We start from the raw sequence: 21,718 nt of genomic DNA on the forward strand, positions 1-21,718 counted from the left end.
CTGTGGCAATCAGTCTTTCAATAAAGAAACATCTACAAAGCATGGAAAGAAAATTCTAAAAATGACTGTGGTGTGCGGAACGTTTGTAAGATAGCTGTAACCTTCCAACAGTGGCTTTTATCTGAGATTTGATACCAAGGGTTTTTGATTTGTAAGTCAAAATTTGAGTTTGGTGTTGGAGGGAAAAGGTGATTGGACCACAGATGCCATCCCAGCAACCAGCAGCTGCAAGTGTTCTTTCCCTGAGTTATGATGAAAGTGACCTGCTCTTGAGACTCGAGTGGAAAGCACTCACCTTGCACCTTTAAATGAGAAATATGATCATGGATCTTCGTGATAAACTGTATCATCCCTGTTACAGAGTGGGGCTGATAGATGTCAGTGCTTTCAGGACTCATCTGATCAAGGTTTAGATTGAGGTTTTTTGAGTACAATGGTAGTTAGGTGCTGCTGTTGTGTTTGTGCTCCATACAGATGTTAGTTAACCTTTAAGTGCTGGTTTTCCGTTGAATCTGGCAGTAGTTTGGAGGCAAGTATACTTGTATTGAGTATGGGACTGTCCTGGGCTGTAGGTGAGGCCACAAAGTCCCTCTGCTAATGTGAAATCCCATCAATCCTCCAAGTTCTTCTTTTCATGGCTGTTTTTGTAAAAATTGTGCCTTCACATTACAGTTCAATTTTCTTTAGGCCAGTGAAAAAATCCCCATTTGTCACTGAGGAACTGATGAAGTCAGAGCCTGAATCCTGCATGCTGTTTTTTCATTGCAAATATGTCAGTCTCTGTCATTGTCTGTCCTTGGTAAATGTCATACAATTACGTGAAGAAGAGCTACAGATGTGGTATTTTTTTCTTTCTAGCCTATGATGGTGTTTGGTTTTTTTTGTGTTGTTTCTTCCATCAAGGTTGGTTTGGTGTTTCTGGTTTTGTAGAATAAAGTCCCTGTGCCACCAGAGTGAATAAAGGAGGGCTGAGTAATCAGTGGCTCAGTAATCAGTGTTTCACAGTGTCTGTTGGATCAGCATTATCCACCCCTTAGAAAACATTTGTAAGAGGAATGTATTTTGATGATACATGAGATTTACTGGTAACAGTATCTGCATGCTCCTGAAAATGCCAGTATTCTGGCTCAGACAGAGGGGTCAATTAGAAAAATTCTGCAGTTTGCCAGTGAAACTTGGTTTCCCTGGTTCTGAGTGTTGTCCTGTAATTATTTGGATTTGTATGAAACAGAAGAACTGCAAACATTCCCCTTTCCCAGAGAAACTATGAAACGTGTGAGACTCCCACTCGTGTGTTACACACCTCCTGCTTCAGAAAGGTCGGTGAGGCCGCACTGCCACAGTCTTCATTTTCTTTAAATCAGTACAGCAAATATTTGCAGTCACAAAAGCAATATGTAATCAGTCTTGTTTCCAGAGAAGATTTATCTTATAAAAAAACCCAGCGACATAATTCTTCTCGTGACATAAATTTCCAGGAGAAAACGTCTTTACAAATAAAGGCTGTCTCTTTAAAAAATATTCTCCTATTATCCAACAGTTTCCCTAGTGAGTGAATTGTCCTCATGAATTATATGGGACTGAACTCACAGTTTATATTCCTATTTATCTGTGAATCAAGCTCTTTTTATTCCATGGCAGATTAATTCAGTGTGGCCCACATTTGGGAAATAAAATCCACGGGTCTGATTTTGTCCTAATATTTGAAAAAGGGATAGCAGCTATGAGATACGCCTTGTTTAATTTTGAGTTTGTACAAGCACTGCTCTCTGTGGTTCATCAGTCAGGAGAAGAGATTTCTGAGCCTTCTTCATCTGCTCTACGTGACTATGAAGGGTAGGGATGTAAAAATGTGGAAAGTAGGAAGAAGATGAGTGACTGTAACTTTTTGTAAAATAAGAGCTATGAATTTCGTGGTTGTAACTTAAAGCAAGTATATGGAAATACTTTCTTTCACACTCAGTGTTGGTGCTCTTCAAAAGCTGTTCTATGGCATTCAGAATGACTAACACTATTATGAATGTGCCTTGCCAAAAGCTGTGCAAGTGTATGATACCAGGGAGCCTTACTGGGAGAGCATGGGCTTCCTTAGCTGGCTCGTGTAGTGCCTCCTGCTTGATGTGTCCCATAAACACACTACTGATTGTGAACTTCCAAGTCGTTTTATGAGATAATGAGCTGACTTTGACCCTAATGCACTGTGACTGAAGTGCTGGGAAAGAATACTGTTGGAAAGTCACACCTCAGCAGTCTGTTGGACTACTTTCAGGAAGTAAAAAATTGTTGAAATGGCTTTCAAATGCAAAGGATTTCCAGAAAGCGTTTTGAGAGGACTGTTCCTAAAAAGAGTTAAGGCTGCAGTGGAAGAGACAAGGTGCTCAGAAGTGCACAGGTAGTGAGCAAAGACTAGCAGCAAACTCATTTCCTCAGTAGAGGATACTGGAGGTACCCCCTTGGGTCTGTGCCCTGTGACATAATAGCCTTGACAGAATGGTGAAAAATCTGCTACTGTAAGATGAATCTCCTTAACAATAAACTGCTGATATCTGAGTATCTGCCCGCAAAGACTATGTGGCAGGATGTCTTTATGTGTGTGTATATCAGGGATTCATAGTAGCAGACTTTTCTTATGTCTCAGCTGAAAACCACGGTGATGTACAGTCTAAAGTCTGTAGGTAAAAATGAGAGATGTAAATTGCTTCTACTGTTTTAATAAGCATCTTTCTTAGAACATTTTAATTTTGTAAGATGTAAAGTTACCGGAGTTCATAGGTTCATAAGGTTGGAAAGGACCTACAAGATCATCTAGTCCAACCATCCTCCTATCACTATCCCTACCCAACTACTAAATCCAATCCCTCAGCACCTCATCTAAACGCTTCTTGAACAGCGCTAGGGATGGTGCCTCACCCACCTCCCTAGGCAGGCCATCCCAGTGCCTGACCACTCCTTCAGAAAAAAAGTTTCCTCAGGTCTAATCTAAATCTTCCCTGGCGCAACTTGTGGCCATTCCCTCTCGTCCTGTCGTTATTTATCAGGGAGAAGAGGCCCACCCCCTCCTCACCACAACCCCCCTTCAGGAAGTGGTAGAGTGCAATAAGGTCTCCTCTGAGCCTCCTCTTCTCCAGACTAAACAATCCCAGCTCCCTCAGCCGCTCCTCATAAGACTTGTGCTCCAGACCCCTCACCAGTAGAGTAGAGGCAGGCTGGAAGAAATAACTATGAAATTGGACGTGGACTAGTCAGGTAGAGGGCAGCTTGAATATAAGCCAGCAGCATGTTCTGACTGCTTGTGGCATCCAGGGCTCTTTTAGCAGGGTTCTAGGCAGCAGACAAATGGGAGTGCTCCTTCCTTGTTTGCTGCTTGTTAAATTACATTTAGCATATTGTGCTCAATTTTGGGTGCTCCAACGTCAGAGATGCTGATGAAAGGGAGCAAAGAAAGTGAAGGCCACCGAGTGGTCAGGGCTGGAGCCAGCACTCTAGGAAAAGAGGCCAAGGAGTGGTATGGGCTGAAATGAGAGGTTATAGGGATGACAAAAAAAAAAACCAAAAACATAAGGGCAGCCAAGTACTGGAGCAGTCTACCCACTGAGACTGGACCATCTGGGAGGCTTTAGAGTCTCAGTGGGTAAAAGCTCCAGGAACGTTGGCTTGGCCTCAGAGGTGACCCTGCCCAGAGCACAGAACTGGACTGCATATGACCTGATGCCCCTTCCAACTGGAATTATTCCAGGTTGCTTTATTCCATGCTAACAGGGTCAGCTGTCAGGCCCTTGCTTTTTGAGGACAGAGTTGTTCTTTGGAAATCAGCAGCACCATGTCTGAAAAAATAAAAGCCTGTGCTGTGACGAAGCTGCTGGAAAGCAGATCGTTGCTCTGGGAGAAGGAGTTCGCTGCTTAAAAGAAAGTTCTGTACTTGATTTTGATTCTCAGCGTTTAAGAAAGCTCTTTCTGCAGTTGAGCATTTTGACAGCTTTCTTTTCAAGTTTACATTCAATCTTTAATGGTTGCTATAATTTCACTTTTAAACAGCGCCGCTCTTCAAAGGCAGCAGTGAAAGAGCATCAGCTGAGGTCTGTGGTGATCGTGAGGGGTTCTCAGTGGCTCGCTCCTTCAGCTGTCATTTGTCAGAACGCACTCATGTAATCTTAATGAACAATGTGCAAAGCCATTAAAAACTCAATTACGGCTTTCTTTTTACTGCAGACGTGAGAAAATGCAATCATAAAGTGCTGATGTGTAAACACAATAGCCACCATCTGCTACGGAGTAGCATTTCAGCTCCGAGAGAGGATATATGTTGCAGATGCATCAATAATAGGAAGCTTATCAAGGCATCATTATGCACCAAGCAGGGGAAAAATTGAAATTTATGGCCAGCTAGAGAGCTCTTCATGGTTTAATTCCCCAATTTTCAGTGGTATGTTTAATAACTATAAGAGAGTGCCTTTTTATGCTCCCTGTCATTCGAATGGATTTTTAAAAATGAATTTATTTACCATCCTTCTTTTCTCCGTGCTTTTCACTGATCTGAACACAGCACATTCAGTTTTAGTTATTCACGAAGGTGGCAAAACCAGCAAGATATTAATTACTGTGACCTGTTGGTTCAAGAGCACTACATTTAATTGACCTGATATTCAGCTGCTTTAATGAGGCTGTACTTCTGCGTCCAATGAATACAGAAGAGCCCAACAGCTTTCACACAGCGTAGATCACTTCTCTCCAAACTTTTTTTTCCCCATCTCAGTGTCTATCTGATGACATAGATGGAGGTAAATGCAACAGCACTCAATGTTTTTCCTACTATCACTGCTGTTCAAAGTCAGCCTGAGTAAGAGTTTCTACAAGAAATCTTTTGTCTTATACAAATTCTTGCCAGGAGAAATTTAAGTAGGTTTTCAGTCATTCACTGATCAATAATTTCCATTTGTGACATGTTCATGCATCCCCTAGCTCTTTATATGAGTGAGAAATGTGACAAATGCTTTGTTGGTGCCGGACAAGCTTGTACCTCCTTTATTTGCACATACAGGCCTATAAATTCAAAAGAAGTCCCATCAGCCTCAATTCTGTGCTCATTCTAAAGAAGGCTGTCACACTCTGAATGGCAATGCATCAGTTTTTATTACAGCTAATAAGGAAAAACATGCTTGTCCTTAAAAGGCTGGTTTGAACTTTATTTATTTCTTTATTGCTGCTGGGAGCAATTGTAAGTGATCTCAGAGCTACTGTAAGCAACGTGTACAGCCCAGAAAAGCTTCACTGGCTTGGACACATGGTCAGAGCATCCCAGCTGCTGGTCTGCAGGCGTGCAGAGAAACTTCTGGAAGGTTCTTGAGGGTGAGGGATGGGATATGCATTCACGTTCAGTGTGACAAGGAAAATTCAAATCACACAGAGGTTTGTTTGGAGGCCAATTTGTGGTACAGGGTATAAATTATTCAGGACAGCAAGGTTTTGTGAGATAGAGGCATTCTTGTGTCTGCTATCAGTTATGGCATTGGTGAAGCTTTAATTTAATAATATCCCTTCCTAAGGACAGGCTTGGGGTGTTGTGCACCGACTTGACCCGGTAGGAAAAGGGCTCCTTGTGGCAGCTGCCATCAGAAGTCTGTGGAAGTAAGGGCAGGTAGAGCTGACACAGCTAAAGGTGGGAGCACTTTTCTCCAACAGAGGCAGCACTGTAAGGGGAAATTTTTCATCTTTTTCACTATCATATAAAACACTTCCTCTCCTCAGGACTTTAGTGGAGACAGTTACAGTTTTATAGCATTTTCTCCTAGGCATTGATGTGGGGGGTGGGTTTTTGTTCTTAAGGCATCCATAAATTATAAGCAAGGCTATGAATAGTTTGCAAATGCCAACAGTTTTTTTTGTAAGGCTATTCGTCCAGTAATGAGCACTGATTATACTGTTAAGAGTTGTTGGGCCAATGGATATTTTACTTGCTCACGTTGTGTCAGTCACTGTGTACAGGCTCTGTGCTCTCTGAAATTGTCAGCAGTTGTACAAAAGGCCATTGTTGCACTGCAAATAAGTGTGTGATTCATTTTTATTTATTTTTTTGTGGGTGTCAAGAAATAAAATTGTAATTATTGCTTTGAACTTTTTATAAAAGCTGATGTTTTTCTCCCAGAGGAATGCTCATTATTTTTATACATGAATCTGTAAAAGTGAAATCCTCCTCAAGCCTGTCTATCATTGAAGCACTTACCTAATGTAGTGCAGTTCAAGACCCTATTGTATTAGGCACTATACAGCTTCAGAGTAGATCTTTAGGGTAATAATAGACAAAAGAGGAAAAGGTTGAAGAAGGCACCCAGAAGTGAAATGATGTGTCCTAAGATCCAACGACAGAGCAGAAATGATTTTTCCTGGATTCCAATCCAGTGTTGCAGAAATCCTTGTTGGGTGCACAGCACCTCTGCTTTTCCTTACTGACTGTTTTAATTGGCTGTACCATCACCCCTCTGTCTTAGATCTGGGAAACGTATAACTTGTTTACAGTGGTTTTTGTACTGTTTCCCAAAATGTCACCGAAACGCTGCAGGCGGTGCATTTCACAGCAGCATTTCACTTTATTCCTCCACAGGAGAAACCCACAATACCATCACCAACAACAAAACCCATCTGTTATTGAGCAGCCATACAGTGGTTTTTGTCTGTGATTCTTAGCAGTAGATTTTACTAGCGCTCTGATTTATATAGGAAGATAAGACAGTCTGTGCATACAAAGGTCATAGAAGTGAATGTTGTCATTGGAACTAGAAACCAGCCCATCGGATTTCCACCATGCTGCCTTAACCAGCAGCTTGCTGCCTCACCAAGCTTGTTGGTAACTGTGCTTTCTGGTAATAAATTACCCTAGGTCATACTTTCTGAGCCCAAATCTCAAGTTCTCACAGTTCTGGTTTATTTGGGTGGATTATAATATTACTGCAGCACTCGGTGAAATCTCTCATTTAACTGACGAAGGGGATTTTGTGGTTGACTGAGAACAGGAGCATATCAGCAGTGAACATTTGTGGAAATCTCATCCTTACAGACTTTGATTATTAGAGAGAAAATTAAAAGTTTGGATTCAGCTCTTCTGTTTCTTGAGGGTCTTCACTGTGAATCTGGAATTTCTTGATTTGGGGCCATTGGGATTTTCAACCTATCCAAATGAAAGATTGGACTGCCAGAGAGCACCTTGACTGTAGCTTTTCTTACATCTTCTTCCCCAGCTGTGCTTGCACTGTGCTTGTGTTTTCCAAGGTCTCTGGAGTGTGTGTGATTTCTTATGAAAGATCCACTCCCTTCTGCATCCATGCATTTCAGTCCTTTACAAGATGTACATATGTATCATATGAACAGAAAAAAAAAACCTGGAAAAAAAACCAGAACACCAAATTAGTTTTGTATGAGAAAGTTACTGGTATCTGTTGTATTAAAAAAAAATAAAATAGAAACTGTATGGCCATTCATTGGACAGAACTGATAAGAAAGTTTATCTGGCTCATCTGAGTGTCTGTCAAACTGCTGTGGCAGTTTGGAACTGGGGAAGTCAATAGGTTAGAAGTGAGGCAAGGCTTTTCAGACTCAGTGTTCTGTGAACTGCAAGAGGCCAGTGGATAAATACATTTGTAGCATGACTTGGCAGCTGCATGAGGACTCCGAATGTCAAGAAGGCTGCATTTGATTAAAAATTATTATGCCTGGCTGCTGAGACATAGATTTTTTCCACCCAGATCTTGATATTTTCTTCAGCTTTTTTCTGTGAGTGTCTGCACACACATAAAGCAGATCCTTTAAACAGAATTGAATCAAATAGCTCTCATAATGTTTTTCCTTATTGCTAACATTTGTCACCTTGATGCATCAGTAAAGAGATGAGTTGAGGCACAATGTGCTGTAAAATAGCTGCTTGATGAATCAAAACACAAGTTCAACATCCAGTGACATGGTTAATATGATGCAAGCTTCAGGGTTAACAAACTCATAAATTGCCTTAGTATAGATTTCCCTCCTAAAATTCAGCCAGTCCTTCCCTCCTAGAAGTGTAATTGTCCTTGCTGTGGTATTTCTAGTTGAGATGTTGCTGTTGTGCTAACAAGCCTAATTCATCTGGGCTCTGAACACCAGGTTTTCTTAACACCTTGCCACTTTCCAAAACTTGTACCACTAGGACACAGGCTTCCCAGGTATAGATAGGCATGAAGTTGGTAGGGGCCATGCAGGTTAATGCCAGCTGGGAATTTCATCTTCCGTAGTAATCTTTTGTATTGAATGTGCCTTGGGGAAACTAGATATTTGGGGTTGTATGCTGTAGGAGAGCCCTGTGGCTGCTTGAAGGGTAAATATGATTTTGTTTAGAGTGACTCTTTTATTGTAATGTTATAAAAAGATAAAAGCAAAGTTGTATTTTTAATTTTTGAGTTATCTAATTAAGGCTGGCCATATACTTGTATTTATACCCTGTAATTTAGATATCCTTTCTTTTCTGTTCTGTAACAACTAGCATAAAATAGCTAGTTTGAGTTCTTAGGAGGGAATGTTTTGTTTGCTGGCTTCTGAAGGAATCACTGGCTTTTCTAAGGAAGCTGTTTTTACTGAAAGAGCTCAGCAGATGTTTTGTGTTGCTTTTTTCCCTTCTCCGTGTATAGGCTCCTTCATGATGGTGAACAGCTCTGGACGTGCATCCGGGCAGAAAGCTCACTTGCTTTTGCCCACACTGAAGGAAAATGACACGCATTGCATCGACTTCCATTATTACTTATCCAGCAGAGATCGCTCGAGTCCTGGCTCTCTGAATGTCTACGTGAAAGTGAATGGAGGACCGCAGGGCAATCCCATATGGAACGTCTCAGGGGTCGTTACAGAAGGATGGGTGAAGGCAGAACTTGCCATCAGTACATTCTGGCCACATTTTTATCAGGTATGAATTTGCAATATTTATCTTTCTTTTTCCTTTGTGCGTCTGGCTTGGTGTGAGCTGTAAGCTGTTGTTAGCAATAAGTCTTCTGAAAATTAAGTACAGGGTTTTTTTTTGCCACATCTTTTTGTATCAAAATGGCTTTTCATATAGCAGTTTTATGGCAAGAGATGACAGAGACATCTTGACATAGTTCTTCTCACCCTTTTTCTTCAGATGTTCTCAGGACCCAGAGAAAAAGCTGGACAGATGAAATAAATTATTGGAAAGTTAGAACCCGCTTGTATATTGTGAAATATGCATGTAAACAGACTTGGATTGGCACTTTTCATGCGCACAATGGACTCACATACTTCTTGTTAGGCAGTGAAGACATGAGGGCTCTTATCTTCAGGCTTTTATCTTTTTATATTCAAGGAAAAAAAAAATAGTGCCTGGGAGGTAATTGCACCCTACACCTTGCAGGAAAACGAGAAATACATATTATAGTTAAAAAAAAGTGTGATTGAGATGGGGATTACAGTAAAAGAGGCTATGAAAAGGTGATGAATACTCTGCAGATAGAAAACAGTAGGAAGAAAAGCTTTTTTTTTTTTTTTTTTTTAATAACTGGGTAGTAGGTCTATAAAAGCTGAGCAAAAGTAGAACACTTTAATGTTCTGCCTCCAAAAAGGAGCTGAGGATTTCAGCAGAATAGATAAGAGCACATTGTACAGGGTGAAGGGAAACAGGGGATAAAGAGATGCAAATGCACTGAAAGTGGTGCTTTAAGGGCTGTGCACAACTTGTCACTTGCTAAATCATGCTGAAGTGATCGATACTATTTTCATATTAACATCAACCAGAATCTGCTTCGTAGTAGGTGCTACAGGGAGATAACAGAAATGATCTTTCACCCAGGTAATCAGTGCTTGAAAAATCTGGAAAAGACATTCTGATCTCAAACTAAGAGATCCAACTCTTAGATATACCAATACCAGACTTCCTGGACCTCGTTACATCTTTTGTAAGTCTTTTTAGAGGTCAGGTTTTCTTTTCCTGAGAAAGAAAATCCTTTAAATCAAAGAATAATTTTGCTCTGCTGCACAAAAAAAGAGGAGCCCAGAAGGCAGCAGTAACTGGTTGGGAGTGGTTCCTTCCCAGAAAATGCAAACACTCTCTCTTTTTCTCTCCCTCTGCTCAGCCTCACCTTGTCATAGACGAGGTTCCAGTTTCCTTCTGCTTATTTCTGTTCCTTAAGTATGGCTTTTAAAACATGAGGTCTTTCCCATGTGTTGCATGGGATCTGACAGACTGATGTGTTGTTGGTCCCTAGTATTATACATCAGTTTCTGCAATCTCGTGACTTTTACACTAAGGTATAACAAACTAATAAGAAAAATAAAAAATAAAAATAAAAAAAAGGAAAAAGAAATAAAAATTTAAGCTCTCAAAAGTGAGGGGGGAAGTGCAATCAAGGAATTCTGTCAGAATTATTGTTGCTTGACATTGTAATGCTTGTGGCTAAAGGAGTCCAGAGGTGGCAGGATGACAAAAGCTTGGGTGTACTGATGCCATGGGAATGTCTCCTTTTACACTCACAATCTAGATTATTCTATAAGAGTGTTACTCGTCAGCTTGAAATCAAAGTTGCATGCCTGGAGAACAATTTGTACACAAGAGGTCTGAAAGTATTTCAAAAGCACAAGGTAACACCGGAAAAAAAAAAAATATATATATATATATATATCTTCTAAATAATGAAATCTGTGTCAAGGAAAATGCGGATTATTCTCGTAATGCAGGACAATCACACCATCAGGAATTGCTGTGTGCACTGAAAATTCTGTTAGGCAAAAAAATCTGAAGCCATCTGCCCTGGGTGCGAGGTTTTGAGAGGTACTTTTGCTTTGGAGATGTGAGTAGTGGCAAACCAGTACCAAACCTATTGCCAGTGTCATGCTTTGTGTCTGGCAGTTCTGCACAAGGGTTGTATGAGTTGTCCACAACCAGAAGCACTCTGCTGAGGTATTAACACGAGGGTGGCAGAGGTTTATCAGTTCTGCCCAAGTCGTGCCTGGATTCCCAGGCTGTGTGCGTTTTTAGTGTTGAGAGAAAAAGCTGTAATAGTGCTTGGAGAAAGGTAACACGTGTACTCTTGAATTACTGCTTGCCATAAGGATGAATTTAGTCCCAGAATGCACCAAGGACAGCGCTACAGTCTGCCAGGAAGGGGTGTTTTGATGTATAGCAAGGAACAGTATTGATCCATGCCTGAAGAAAACTGTCGTACCACAACAGATGAGCCAGGGTACATTGTTAACACAGACGTTGCTGGATACAGATAGCAGCAGTGAAATGTGGGATTGTTTATAGGTAAGGAAACATGAAATGACTTGGTATTTGCAGTTCTCAGGAGCAATTAAGAATGATGAAGAGTAAAGCTTTGGATTTGCCGGTTACATTAATTTCTGAGAACTTCCAAAAATGTAAAGCATTAAACACCTTTTCCTCAACCACGTTATTACATTTTCAACTGAAGTTAAAAGGACGTGAGATAAATTCAGTGTGAAATTTGCCAAATTGTGCCACCTCTTCCTCTTCTCGTCCCTTGGACAACTGTTTTTTGTCCTCCTCCTTCTGGTGCACAACACTGTTTCTTTATATTGCTAGCACCTGAGCTTTTCTTAGTTTGTCCTTTCCCCTTTATTTTTGTATTCTACCTGTTTTTATCATCACATTTTTCTAAGGGGCTTATTTCAGGAGTGCTTCCACTTGGAATGCTTTGAATCTGCTCTGGGGGAGCAGATCTTTGGACATCATGGGAATATGAGTAGGAACTAAGTTATGGAAACCCAAATGCAAATCAAAATGATTAATGACAACCCGATTATGAGGTATATGCCACTCTACTTCAGTAGCCTGAGCACATGGTGATCAGCATTCAGAAAGTTGAATCTCCTGTTGCATTAAATCTTCTGCCGAAGGAGATGGAGAAAAGGCTCAACAGGGACAGGCTAGGAATGTCAGCTTTTATTTGAAGTGGAAATAACAGTGTGAAAGACTGGCTCTAAGTAGTTAACAAACTTTGTGGTGTTCCCGTAATGATTTTAGTAGTCACGAGTTATCCTGCAAGATGAGTAGCTGCACTAGAATGCTGCTCAGTTTGAATGACCTCTTTATCTCACCTCTAGGGTCCCCTTGCGCTGCCCCAAACTCTTTGCACAGTCTGTGTGTTGTACTGACAGAATGCTTCAAATCAGAAGTAATGGCATACGTGTGTAATCAGTCTCAAATTAGCGGAACACTTTCATTGTCTAGATACATAAATAAACTAGGACTAAGCAATGTACCATTAATGTAGAGAAACATTACGTTTTTACATGCTCAAAAATTATGTGCTGGTTCAATCCAAGGAAAGGCAGAAGCAACTTTGTTATTTCTGGGAGAAGCTTTTTTCAGTCAGTTATTAGAATCCAGGGTCATCTGCTGCTGGTTTATTGCTTTCTGGTACTGCGATGGCGTGCGTGTGAAAATGTGAAAGGTTTTCTCCAAAAGAATCCATGCAGTGTTATTGGTTCAATAAAATAAAATAAAAATCTACGAGTGGCATTCTACAACTTTCCGAGGCATGCTAATTGGAATATGTCAAATGATTACACATCTGATATTCTTGGACTGGTGCTAGAAGTGAATAGAGTGTGTGTGTAAGGACAAGGTATTTCTTTGTTCCAAATGGAAGTAGCACATACTTCTCACTAATCCTAATTAACATTGCTCTAACTTTTTGCTTTCCGTATCAAATAGATTTTCAGTCCTAGATATGCATCTTCATGCTGTATTGCACAGGTACCCCTTGGTTATTAATGATAAAATGCCTTGAATGAATCAGATGTTGGAATGAGAGTGGAATGTGGTAACTGGCCAAATGACTAGTGCAGTTTTTCTTTTTAAGAAAACCTTTTCTTTGTGTTTCAGGTGATATTTGAATCTGTCTCTTTGAAAGGACATCCAGGGTACATAGCTGTGGATGAAGTCAGAGTTCTTGCCCATCCATGCAGTGAGCATCCTTTGTTTTTCTAACCATCTCAATGTGTTATATACCAGGCTTTGCACTTATATATACCAGGCTTTGCAGTCTACAGTAGTGACTTACCCAGTTCAGCCAACTCTAAAATTTCTATCTCCTGAAGCAAGAGAATCAGCCTTGTGCAATTAAATAACTTGACAATTGTACAAAAGGCAAAGCTGCTCTGAGCTCTCACTAGTGCCAGGATGTCTGTGGAATCTTCTCCTTATGGAAGTGTCACAGGAACATAAAGCTCTGATTGTTTTGTTGATTTGGAATTGTACTGCTGTAGGAAAAGATCTAAATGCTTCTGATAATGTCCTGCGTGGTAGCCTAAGAAAAGAAGAAAAATTAATTCACTCTTTCCTTGGTAAAGGACATATCCCAAAGGAATCTCTCAAAAGAAATGTTAAACCCACTCAGATTCTGCATAACTTATATGAAAAATAAATCTCATTTAGATGAAAACCAATGCAGGTTTATTACACTGTTCAAAAATATTTGTTCTATTTCTGTCTTAGCTGCACTATGCCCAGCTTACATTTTTGCTTCTTAGAGACACCCTAAGCCTCTACATTTGTGTGTGAACTTCTTTTGTTTCTCTGTGCATCCACAGAGAGGCTTGAGGACTTTCATGTTTCTATATTGTGTATGTAGCATACAAACAGTACTTTAACTACAGTATTTTAACAACTTTCATGTTCATTAATGAGTTTAGACACATCTCCTTCAAACACGTTATTTTTCTCAAAGCAATCTGTAATAAATTTATGTATTTTAATGCTTGAATTATTAGTTGTTATATATCATATTAAATTGTGCTTTTGGGTGATACTTTGGTTTATTACATCACATTTATGTTTGTTTATTGTTTTGATGCTGCAGTATTTCCAGGTAGCCTGGTGCCATTTTGGAAGGCAGAGCTTTAACAGCCCCTTTCACTAGTTGTTAGTCTCAGTAAGTGAGTGGCAGCCCTTCACAGCAACACTGTGTGGGGCATATCACTGGGGTGAGACCCACCCTTCTTACTGCAATACAGGCTGTCAAAGAATAGCAGCCATTCCATGTGATGGACACGGCTCTGCTCAAGTTTAACAGGACATTTCTGATAACTGCAGCATGGTTAATTGCTGTTTAACTAAATTATATTTGTATTTACCATGTGCTCATTGCTCAGGCCTTTGGGTGTATTTACTTCATTAAGAAATACTTACAATCTGTGTTGACCAGATGTTGCTGATAACTGGCAGGCTCCAAACAAATCTCCCAAATGATGTGCATGCATTCCACAGCATGTTTGGTGATGACTGATCCCTTTACTGGGAAAGAGGCCACAAAACCAACTGAGGCAAAGACAAGAAGGATTAAAAAAGAAAAAACAGATATACCAACCTCAAACCCTGCTTAGTGAAGTATTAACTGTTGTTTAAATCAGTGTCTCCAAGTGCAGGCAGGTCCCTCTTGAAAATACAGTGCAATCTTAGTGACCCAAAGCTGAAGTGACTCAAACTGTACGCAGTGCATTTGGAATTGGTTGGCAACCTGCTATGTGTTCTCTGCAGGCTTTGTAAATACTCCTGATTCCCAGTGTCTGATTCCCAGCGTTGTCTTTGCTGTTCAGCAGTGACAGCCACCAGGGTAAATGTCAATAGTGATGTTGTACAGACTTACTTTGCCCTTTGGATTCATTTTACAGTTGTTAAAACTCAAAGCACAGGAATGAGGAAGCTTCTGATTGAGCCTGAACGTTGCTTGAAATGGTGTTATTTTTTATGGTGTTGGTGTTCTATTTCTCCCTCTTCTTCATATGGATGTGGCACAGGAAGTAGGTAATTACATTTGACATAGCGTATAGGCAAGTGTCCTCTGTTCACCTGCCTGTAGTAGACAGCCATCTGTTTGCCATGATTCCTGCATGCACATGCCCACGTCCTTCTGAAGCTATTTAATTCCAATAGAAATATATAGGTTAGTATGTGCTCCAAAATTATGTAATTCTTTGACTACTTATACTCAAATGTAAAGATGAAACTGAAAAAAGCTGACCCTCATTGTATTTACAAGGCTGGTGTGTGTCCTACTAAGAGTATTTGGTTGGTGCATAAACCTTCTTCTGAAGCCCAGCAAGCATGAAGTTCATTTTGAAGCGTCACATTCACTCCTATTTTTTAGATTATTTTCTTGTAGTTTTTCTGCATATATGGGTGATATTAGCATTTTGATATCCGTGGTTTAGTACTGAACTAACACTGAATTTGTTGTCAGTGAAAGACAACACTGGTGTTGTTAACCAATGCAGCAGTAATACAATGCTATCAGTAACATCAATATTTCATTTCATATCAATGATTTGATATCAGTGGCATTGTTATTCCACAATTACAGGATGTATTTGATAGTCAGTAAAATGAAAAGGAGAAAATGTCCTTTCTAAGAATTTGTTTTGGCCAGTCATGCTTGGCAACCTTAAGCACTTGATTTTATTTTGCCCTTTGTAGAACCAGTTTTCTAAAGAAAACAATGTGCTCGGTTATTCCTTGTAGAAGGGAGTAACAGATTGTTTTGGTGACCATGAACTCGGGTTGTGATCTGACAGTAAGTCTCTGTTTTCAGATGTGCCTCGTTTGTACTGGCTTGGCCTGTTCTCTGTAAGATCACCTTGCTCTGCAGCGAGTAGTTAAATGCTGAAGGACAGCTTTGTTTTGCTAAATCACTTTGCCAGGAAGAGGATGATTTGCTAGGTGCTGATATCTGTGTCTGTGTAATACAATTGCTGCCTTGCTCTACCCTTCCTATTTGCATCTCTTGTTAGGAAAAGCACCTCATTTCCTACGGCTTCAGAATGTGGAGGTTAACGTGGGACAGAATGCGACATTCCAGTGCATCGCCGGGGGCAAGTGGTCCCAGCACGACAAACTCTGGCTCCAGGTAAAGCCATGCCATTTTTTCCAGTAAAATAAGTAGATGGAGGACAACTTGGAGGGTGGTGGGCCACATAGGTATTGTCAAGATCCGTTGAGAACTGCCCTAAATCGTTTCCAGATGAGAGTTTAAGATGATAAAATGTAGAATTGTGCTACAGAAGATGGAGAAAGTGGCCAGTTACAGCAAAATGTTAGATCCAAACAAATGTCTGCGTGCCTGTAAGCATTCGTTCATAAAGAAGAAAAGATAGAAATAGTGGAATATTCCCTCCCTTCTGCTTAATTTTAAGTCTTCTTTCCTTTTGCCCTCCAAAAATGTTGTTGACAAGGGCTGAAGAAAGTTTGTTGAGATGGAAACATACCCTGAGGTCTGGCTAGGTAAGAACAGGCAAAACCAGTTTGTACCCATTTTGTTTCTTCCTCCCAGTTTCCTTTGGCTGCACTGACAGCAGATTGTTCCTCTGATTGCTCACTAAATGACCAAAGAGTTCCCTCTCTTGATGTCTATTTTCATGGTACTGGTTGGACTTGAAAGGCTGTGTTGTGCTATTCACATAGTAATAAACTCATTTTCTGGAGTTAGAAATGGAGCATTTAGCAAACTGGAAGGGTGGAGTGCTGTTTCCCAGTGAAGGACAGACTTGTTGCTTGTGCCTTTTCAGGTGCTTGGCTGTGTGGAGTGCCAGCATTGCCATGTTCTATACACATTGTCCTTCTAGAGGCTTTTAAGATAGCTCTTTGCATTGTCTAAGCTGCTATACCACGAAGCACCTAGTGTCCCAAACAAGGATTCTGTTCCTGTATTTACTGTGCGTGGCCATGGAGCTGGCAAGCATTGTTAAAATAATTAAACAAGTCATCAGCTTTTATTCACAGCTCAGACTGGTGATATAGGGCCTCTATTGGCAAGAATGTTCTTTAAGGACTCTGCATACAGTCGAATTTAAACATGTGTTGTTTTTTAATTTAATGTTCTGAGGGCAGAATTGAGTTCCTTTTTTGTAGTGCCTGGTAAAAAAAAATAACGACAAACAGGAAGCTTAGAAAACAAATGAGTAGAAGAAAACTTGCAACATCTTCTGTGGCAGACCCTTCTCATAGTTGAATAACTTTCATTGATTTCATACTTTTTAATAAACTTCAAAAATAGCAATTTAAATTCTAGTCTAAGTGCTCATGCCAGAATCAGTTTGCCTAATTGTATGAATGAAAATTAATAGTGGGAAAAAGATTGTGTTGTTGAGAAATGTGGTTGGCATTATGTAAAAATAACTCGACCATCGTTTGAACTGTACTCTTATCATAGCAGTTATCATAAAATTTACCTTGTAGTCTGAAATTTATTAGCCTATGTTGTACTTCTAGCATTAACAGAAATATATTTGGACTTATTCTGTGTCTTCTTTGAGTTCTTTCTGTGAAATCTTCCCACAGCAAGATTACATGTGTGTGAAAACATTCTGATCTGAAGCACTGTGAACCTTTTAGTAAGAGAAGGGGTTCTGGAGGAAATCATCATTGCTAGTGGGGACTTGTTTTCCATTGTTTAAAACTAGAGGATTTAATGAAAACAGCCTTGGAAATACCTCCCAAAACTGATTACTGGAAGCTGGCGAAATGGCTTTGTGTTTTCCTTTGAGCCTCCTAATAAAATAGACCAACTGAGCAAGTTCAGGTGTTTATGCTGATTTCTAGTTAATTCATCATCTGTCACTTTTCCAGTTGGGAAAACGTAGTGTGGCATTGGTGGAGAGAGGTTTATTGAGGAATGCTGGGCATAAGGATTTCTGTTCATCCAACTAATGTATTTTAATTGTTCTGGAAACGAAGCTTCATGCCTGAAAATGCCAGGTTTATAAAATCTGTTCATTTATAGCATTTTCACAGTAGTACAAAATGCATTCATTTGTAGTATTTTCATGTCCTAGCTAAGCTTCTGGATATACTGTGTACAAATAGTCTGAGCTGTCAGTCTCCAGCTTTTTCAATATACATAACACATCAAATGCACAAAAACGTATCAGAATTTAAGTAGCTACGAAATTAAATATCTAAGAACGTTTAAGCCCACTACTCATAAAATCCTGAGTGCCTGCAGATTTTTCAGGGATGTTACTAGCTGTCTTTTCCTGAACAATTGTACTTATACAAGATCTAACCTAGTGAAAGTCCGAGCAGTTTTAAGGGTAACAAAGAATGAATAAATTGTGTGCCTTTGTGACTTCTGTTGTTTCTGTCTGCCTTCACAGCAGTGGAATGGGAGGGACACGGCGCTAATGGTCACTCGAGTTGTCAACCACAGGCGTTTCTCTGCTACTGTCAGTGTTGCTGACACCTCTCAGCGCAGTATCAGCAAATACCGGTGTGTCATTCGTTCAGACGGTGGATCTGGAGTTTCAAATTATGCAGAATTAATAGTGAAAGGTAGGTTGCATTCAAACAGCAAGTTTGTGTTCTCCCATGTCAGCTGTGTATGAAATTTGACATCCTATTGGGCCTTTCTCTTTCAATCATATTGAAAATCAAGTAGGAGAAATGGGTAAAAGTGACGTGAATTTCAATCATTTTCTTAAAACAAGTGTTGGAGTCAAAGCTTCATCTGCATACAGTCCTCTTCATGAAGTAATGCATGGTAGCTATGGATACTTTGAATGCAGTCAGCAGAACAGTTTAACTGTCAGTCAGCTTCATCTGACTTGCTTTACATTTCCTCGGACAGAAATAATCCTGTGATAGTGGTGCATGTCAGAAGAATCTGCTCAAGGCTGTTGGATGTAGATGATCAGGAATGATTCTGCTGATGTCCTGAAGCACACAGTAGGGATATCAGTAGCTCTTGATGAAAGTTGGAGGTTTCACCTCTTTTATTCACTGTAATTCAAGTGGTGATGCTGTGCCTGACACGTTCAAGGTGGTATTTACTTAAGAACATCCACGATGTACGGAGTGAAGTGCTATTTACTATGCTGCTTTATTGTTACTCAAGCTGCACTGCAGGGATGTCACTGTGAAGAAACCAGAAGGTGACTGTCTCCCCTGAGACTGCTTCAGTCTCTATTGAAAGTGGTAGTGACATGGGTGGAAGGCATTTGTACTATGGATCTTCTCACATAATATAATTCTATTTATCTAAATATTTTCATATTTTATGGAAATGGGGGACTGCTGGAGAAATGAGATCACTTTCTTCCACTGTATTATCTTTTAACCAACCTATTCTGTCACTTAGTGCTAGTACCTTCACAATGCCTCGAATATCAAATGTTGTAGATACTCAGACTGCATTGAACATAAGAGAATGTTCAGATAAGGTGCCAAGTGCTTTTAATTCACGCCAAATTATCTAGCATCTTACATTATATCTTAGTTCAAAGCTGGTAGAGTTAACTCATGATTAAAATGAAATTGAGTTGCCAAGAACAGCATATTAGTACTGTATGATTGTTAAGTAGGAGGAAGGCAGTCTTCCAGAGCAACCAATATCAGAATATGCAAAGTTGTGCTTGTGCCTGACGATTCCATGTTTAACAATATGAGGAGGACTAAAATAGAAGAGTGAACTGTAAATGTGAATGGCTGGACACCCAACACAAGGGACATTGATAGACTCACTGCTGAATTACCCAGGTAGGCACCTAGCCAGAAAAACGTGAGGAGAGTAGTACTGTTATAGGAAGGCACACTCCTCTGCTCCACGCTCCTGTATAGTAAGCAGGCAAAGTTAAGTGGTTCATTTGAGGTTAGCTTGATGCAGCACTGTGAAACACTGAGATTGCATGGATGAGTACTTCTAGTCTGACTAATTTTAGTGTGGATAATAGCAAATTCGTAACGCATACATACAGGCTGAAATGAAAGCAAATTGGAATTGTTTAATTCTGAAGAGATGTTTATTGAATTGCAGTAATGTACTTGGGTATACATTAAATTAGTCTGTAATTGAAATTCTGCTCAATTGATAGTCCTGTCCCTAAACCTACTAAATCCAAGCTAAGTCTGCTTCATGTGCTTTCTCCTAGTCAGCTGAACACAAAATCACGTGGGATTTTTTTCAACAAGGTCAAGGTTAAAAAATCTATCTATATATCTTTCTCATTCAAAGATCTGTTTGCTTCCCTGAACCATAAGATATTTTATTTATAGTAATGAGAAAGTGATTTCCATTTTGTGATATTGGATAATTTAGTCAATACAGAGAGAGGAATTTTTATTTGAAATACATTTACTACTTCAGCACCTGAAATTGAAACAGTAGATTCCTCTTTCAGTATGTAAAATCAGTGCCATTAAACACAAACCAGCCCCCTCAGTCATCTTACATGACTGTGTGGACATTGCAGCACTGCCAATGATAGAGAACAGCCACTGTAGAGCTGTTCACTGTCTGTGCTAATACCTTTCTGTAACCGATTCTTTGCATGGCTTATATAAGTGACAGTAAATTTATTCTCCTCTTTCCGCTTCAGAATCAAAATCATAAAGCCTGAGAAGCTCCTCATTTCCATCTGCACACCTTACCATCCTTTGGTGCTCCTGTGGAAGTAGCTCTGCTCTATTTCTTAACTTTCACAGCCTCTCATACAGTAATTTTGTGTTGGGCAGTTTTCAACAAACCTACAGCTTTCACATCTTGCTGTACCAATCACATACAGGTGGAAAGCTTCTTGTCTGTAATTTTCTTCTAGGTGAAAGCAGCATGGCAGTTACTCGTATTCTGAAATCAGTGCGTATTTTGCTTGGGTAAAGATTGTTTAAAATACTATGAAAATGCTTGGCCAGAATCTGAACACTTAAGATCTGTATTAATGATGCAATTTGAATGTCCTTCCAGAAAACCTGTCACTTCATGCACAAGTGTGGATAACATTTTAAACTGTGTATGTGTTGGTATGGCAAGTTGTTTGCAGTTTATTTTTCTGATCCATTTCAGAAAGTTTCAGTGCCCAAATTGATGAGTGGAAGAAATATATAACTTATTTTTCATGAACTTTTTTTTTTCACTTTTGACTCGAGATTATGCTGTTGCTCCTCGATGATTTTTGTAAGATCTCTTCTATTCTGCCACAACAGGAGCTGAGTATGCTACAGAGCCCCTCTACAGACCTCTTAGGATATGTTCTTTTTCTCTTCAGTTTTATCTTTGTTGATTTTTAAAGTATTTGATTATTCAACACAGATGTAAGACAGTCTGTTCCGTAGCTGAGTGGCTTTCTGTCATCCTTGTGATATTTGGGACAGCTCATCTGTTTATCAGTCACTTTTTTCTTCAGGTTTTCAGACATGAAGCTGATACCTCCAGTGATGCCAGAGGTGGATTTTTTTTCTCTAGTTCTTTTCTGGATTCTATTAAGGAAGAACAATTAGGAGAGAGCTTTCCAGAACCTAAAAGAAATAAGAAATAAAAATATATCTGCTACCTCTGAGCCTACTTCTGGGCTGGAGCTGGCCCTAGAAATGTTGCATCAGGCCCTCCATAGGTCTGCTTGGGTGAAACAAGTGGAGTGTATTATATGGCATTATACATGTACTGCAGAGTAGAGCTTGTGTCTGCAATGAAAACATAATTAACTTCAACATTCTTCCTTTGGATGACGTTTTATAAGGGCACGTAGAGACAGGATGAGGGGAAATGGCTTTAAACTGGAAGAGAGCAGATTTAGACTGGATATCAGGAAGAAATTCTCTTCTGCGAGGGTGGTGAGACACTGGAGCAGGTTGCCCAGAGAGACTGTGAATGCCCCCTCTCTGGAAGCATTCAAGGCCAGGCTGGATGGGGCTGTGAGCAACCTGGTCTACAGGGAGGTGTCCCTGCCTATAGCACGAGGT

General features: G+C 39.9%; 1 protein-coding gene across 2 annotated transcripts in view; it reads left to right on the top strand.

The window, feature by feature from the left end:
• Positions 1-21,718, top strand: part of PTPRT (protein tyrosine phosphatase receptor type T) — a 409,415-nt gene that overhangs the window by 153,456 nt on the left and 234,241 nt on the right. For both annotated transcript variants that reach the window (XM_065754165.1, XM_065754164.1), the window contains exons 3-6: positions 8,652-8,923; positions 12,878-12,959; positions 15,781-15,896; positions 18,142-18,316. In XM_065754165.1, the coding sequence (XP_065610237.1) occupies positions 8,652-8,923; positions 12,878-12,959; positions 15,781-15,896; positions 18,142-18,316 (645 nt within the window). The remainder of the gene's footprint in view (positions 1-8,651; positions 8,924-12,877; positions 12,960-15,780; positions 15,897-18,141; positions 18,317-21,718) is intronic.

This window comes from Cyrtonyx montezumae, unplaced genomic scaffold (genome assembly GCF_038088225.1).
Source record: "Cyrtonyx montezumae isolate F1298 unplaced genomic scaffold, pur_monq_1.0 scaffold_9, whole genome shotgun sequence".
Classification (NCBI taxonomy): Eukaryota; Metazoa; Chordata; class Aves; order Galliformes; family Odontophoridae; genus Cyrtonyx; species Cyrtonyx montezumae.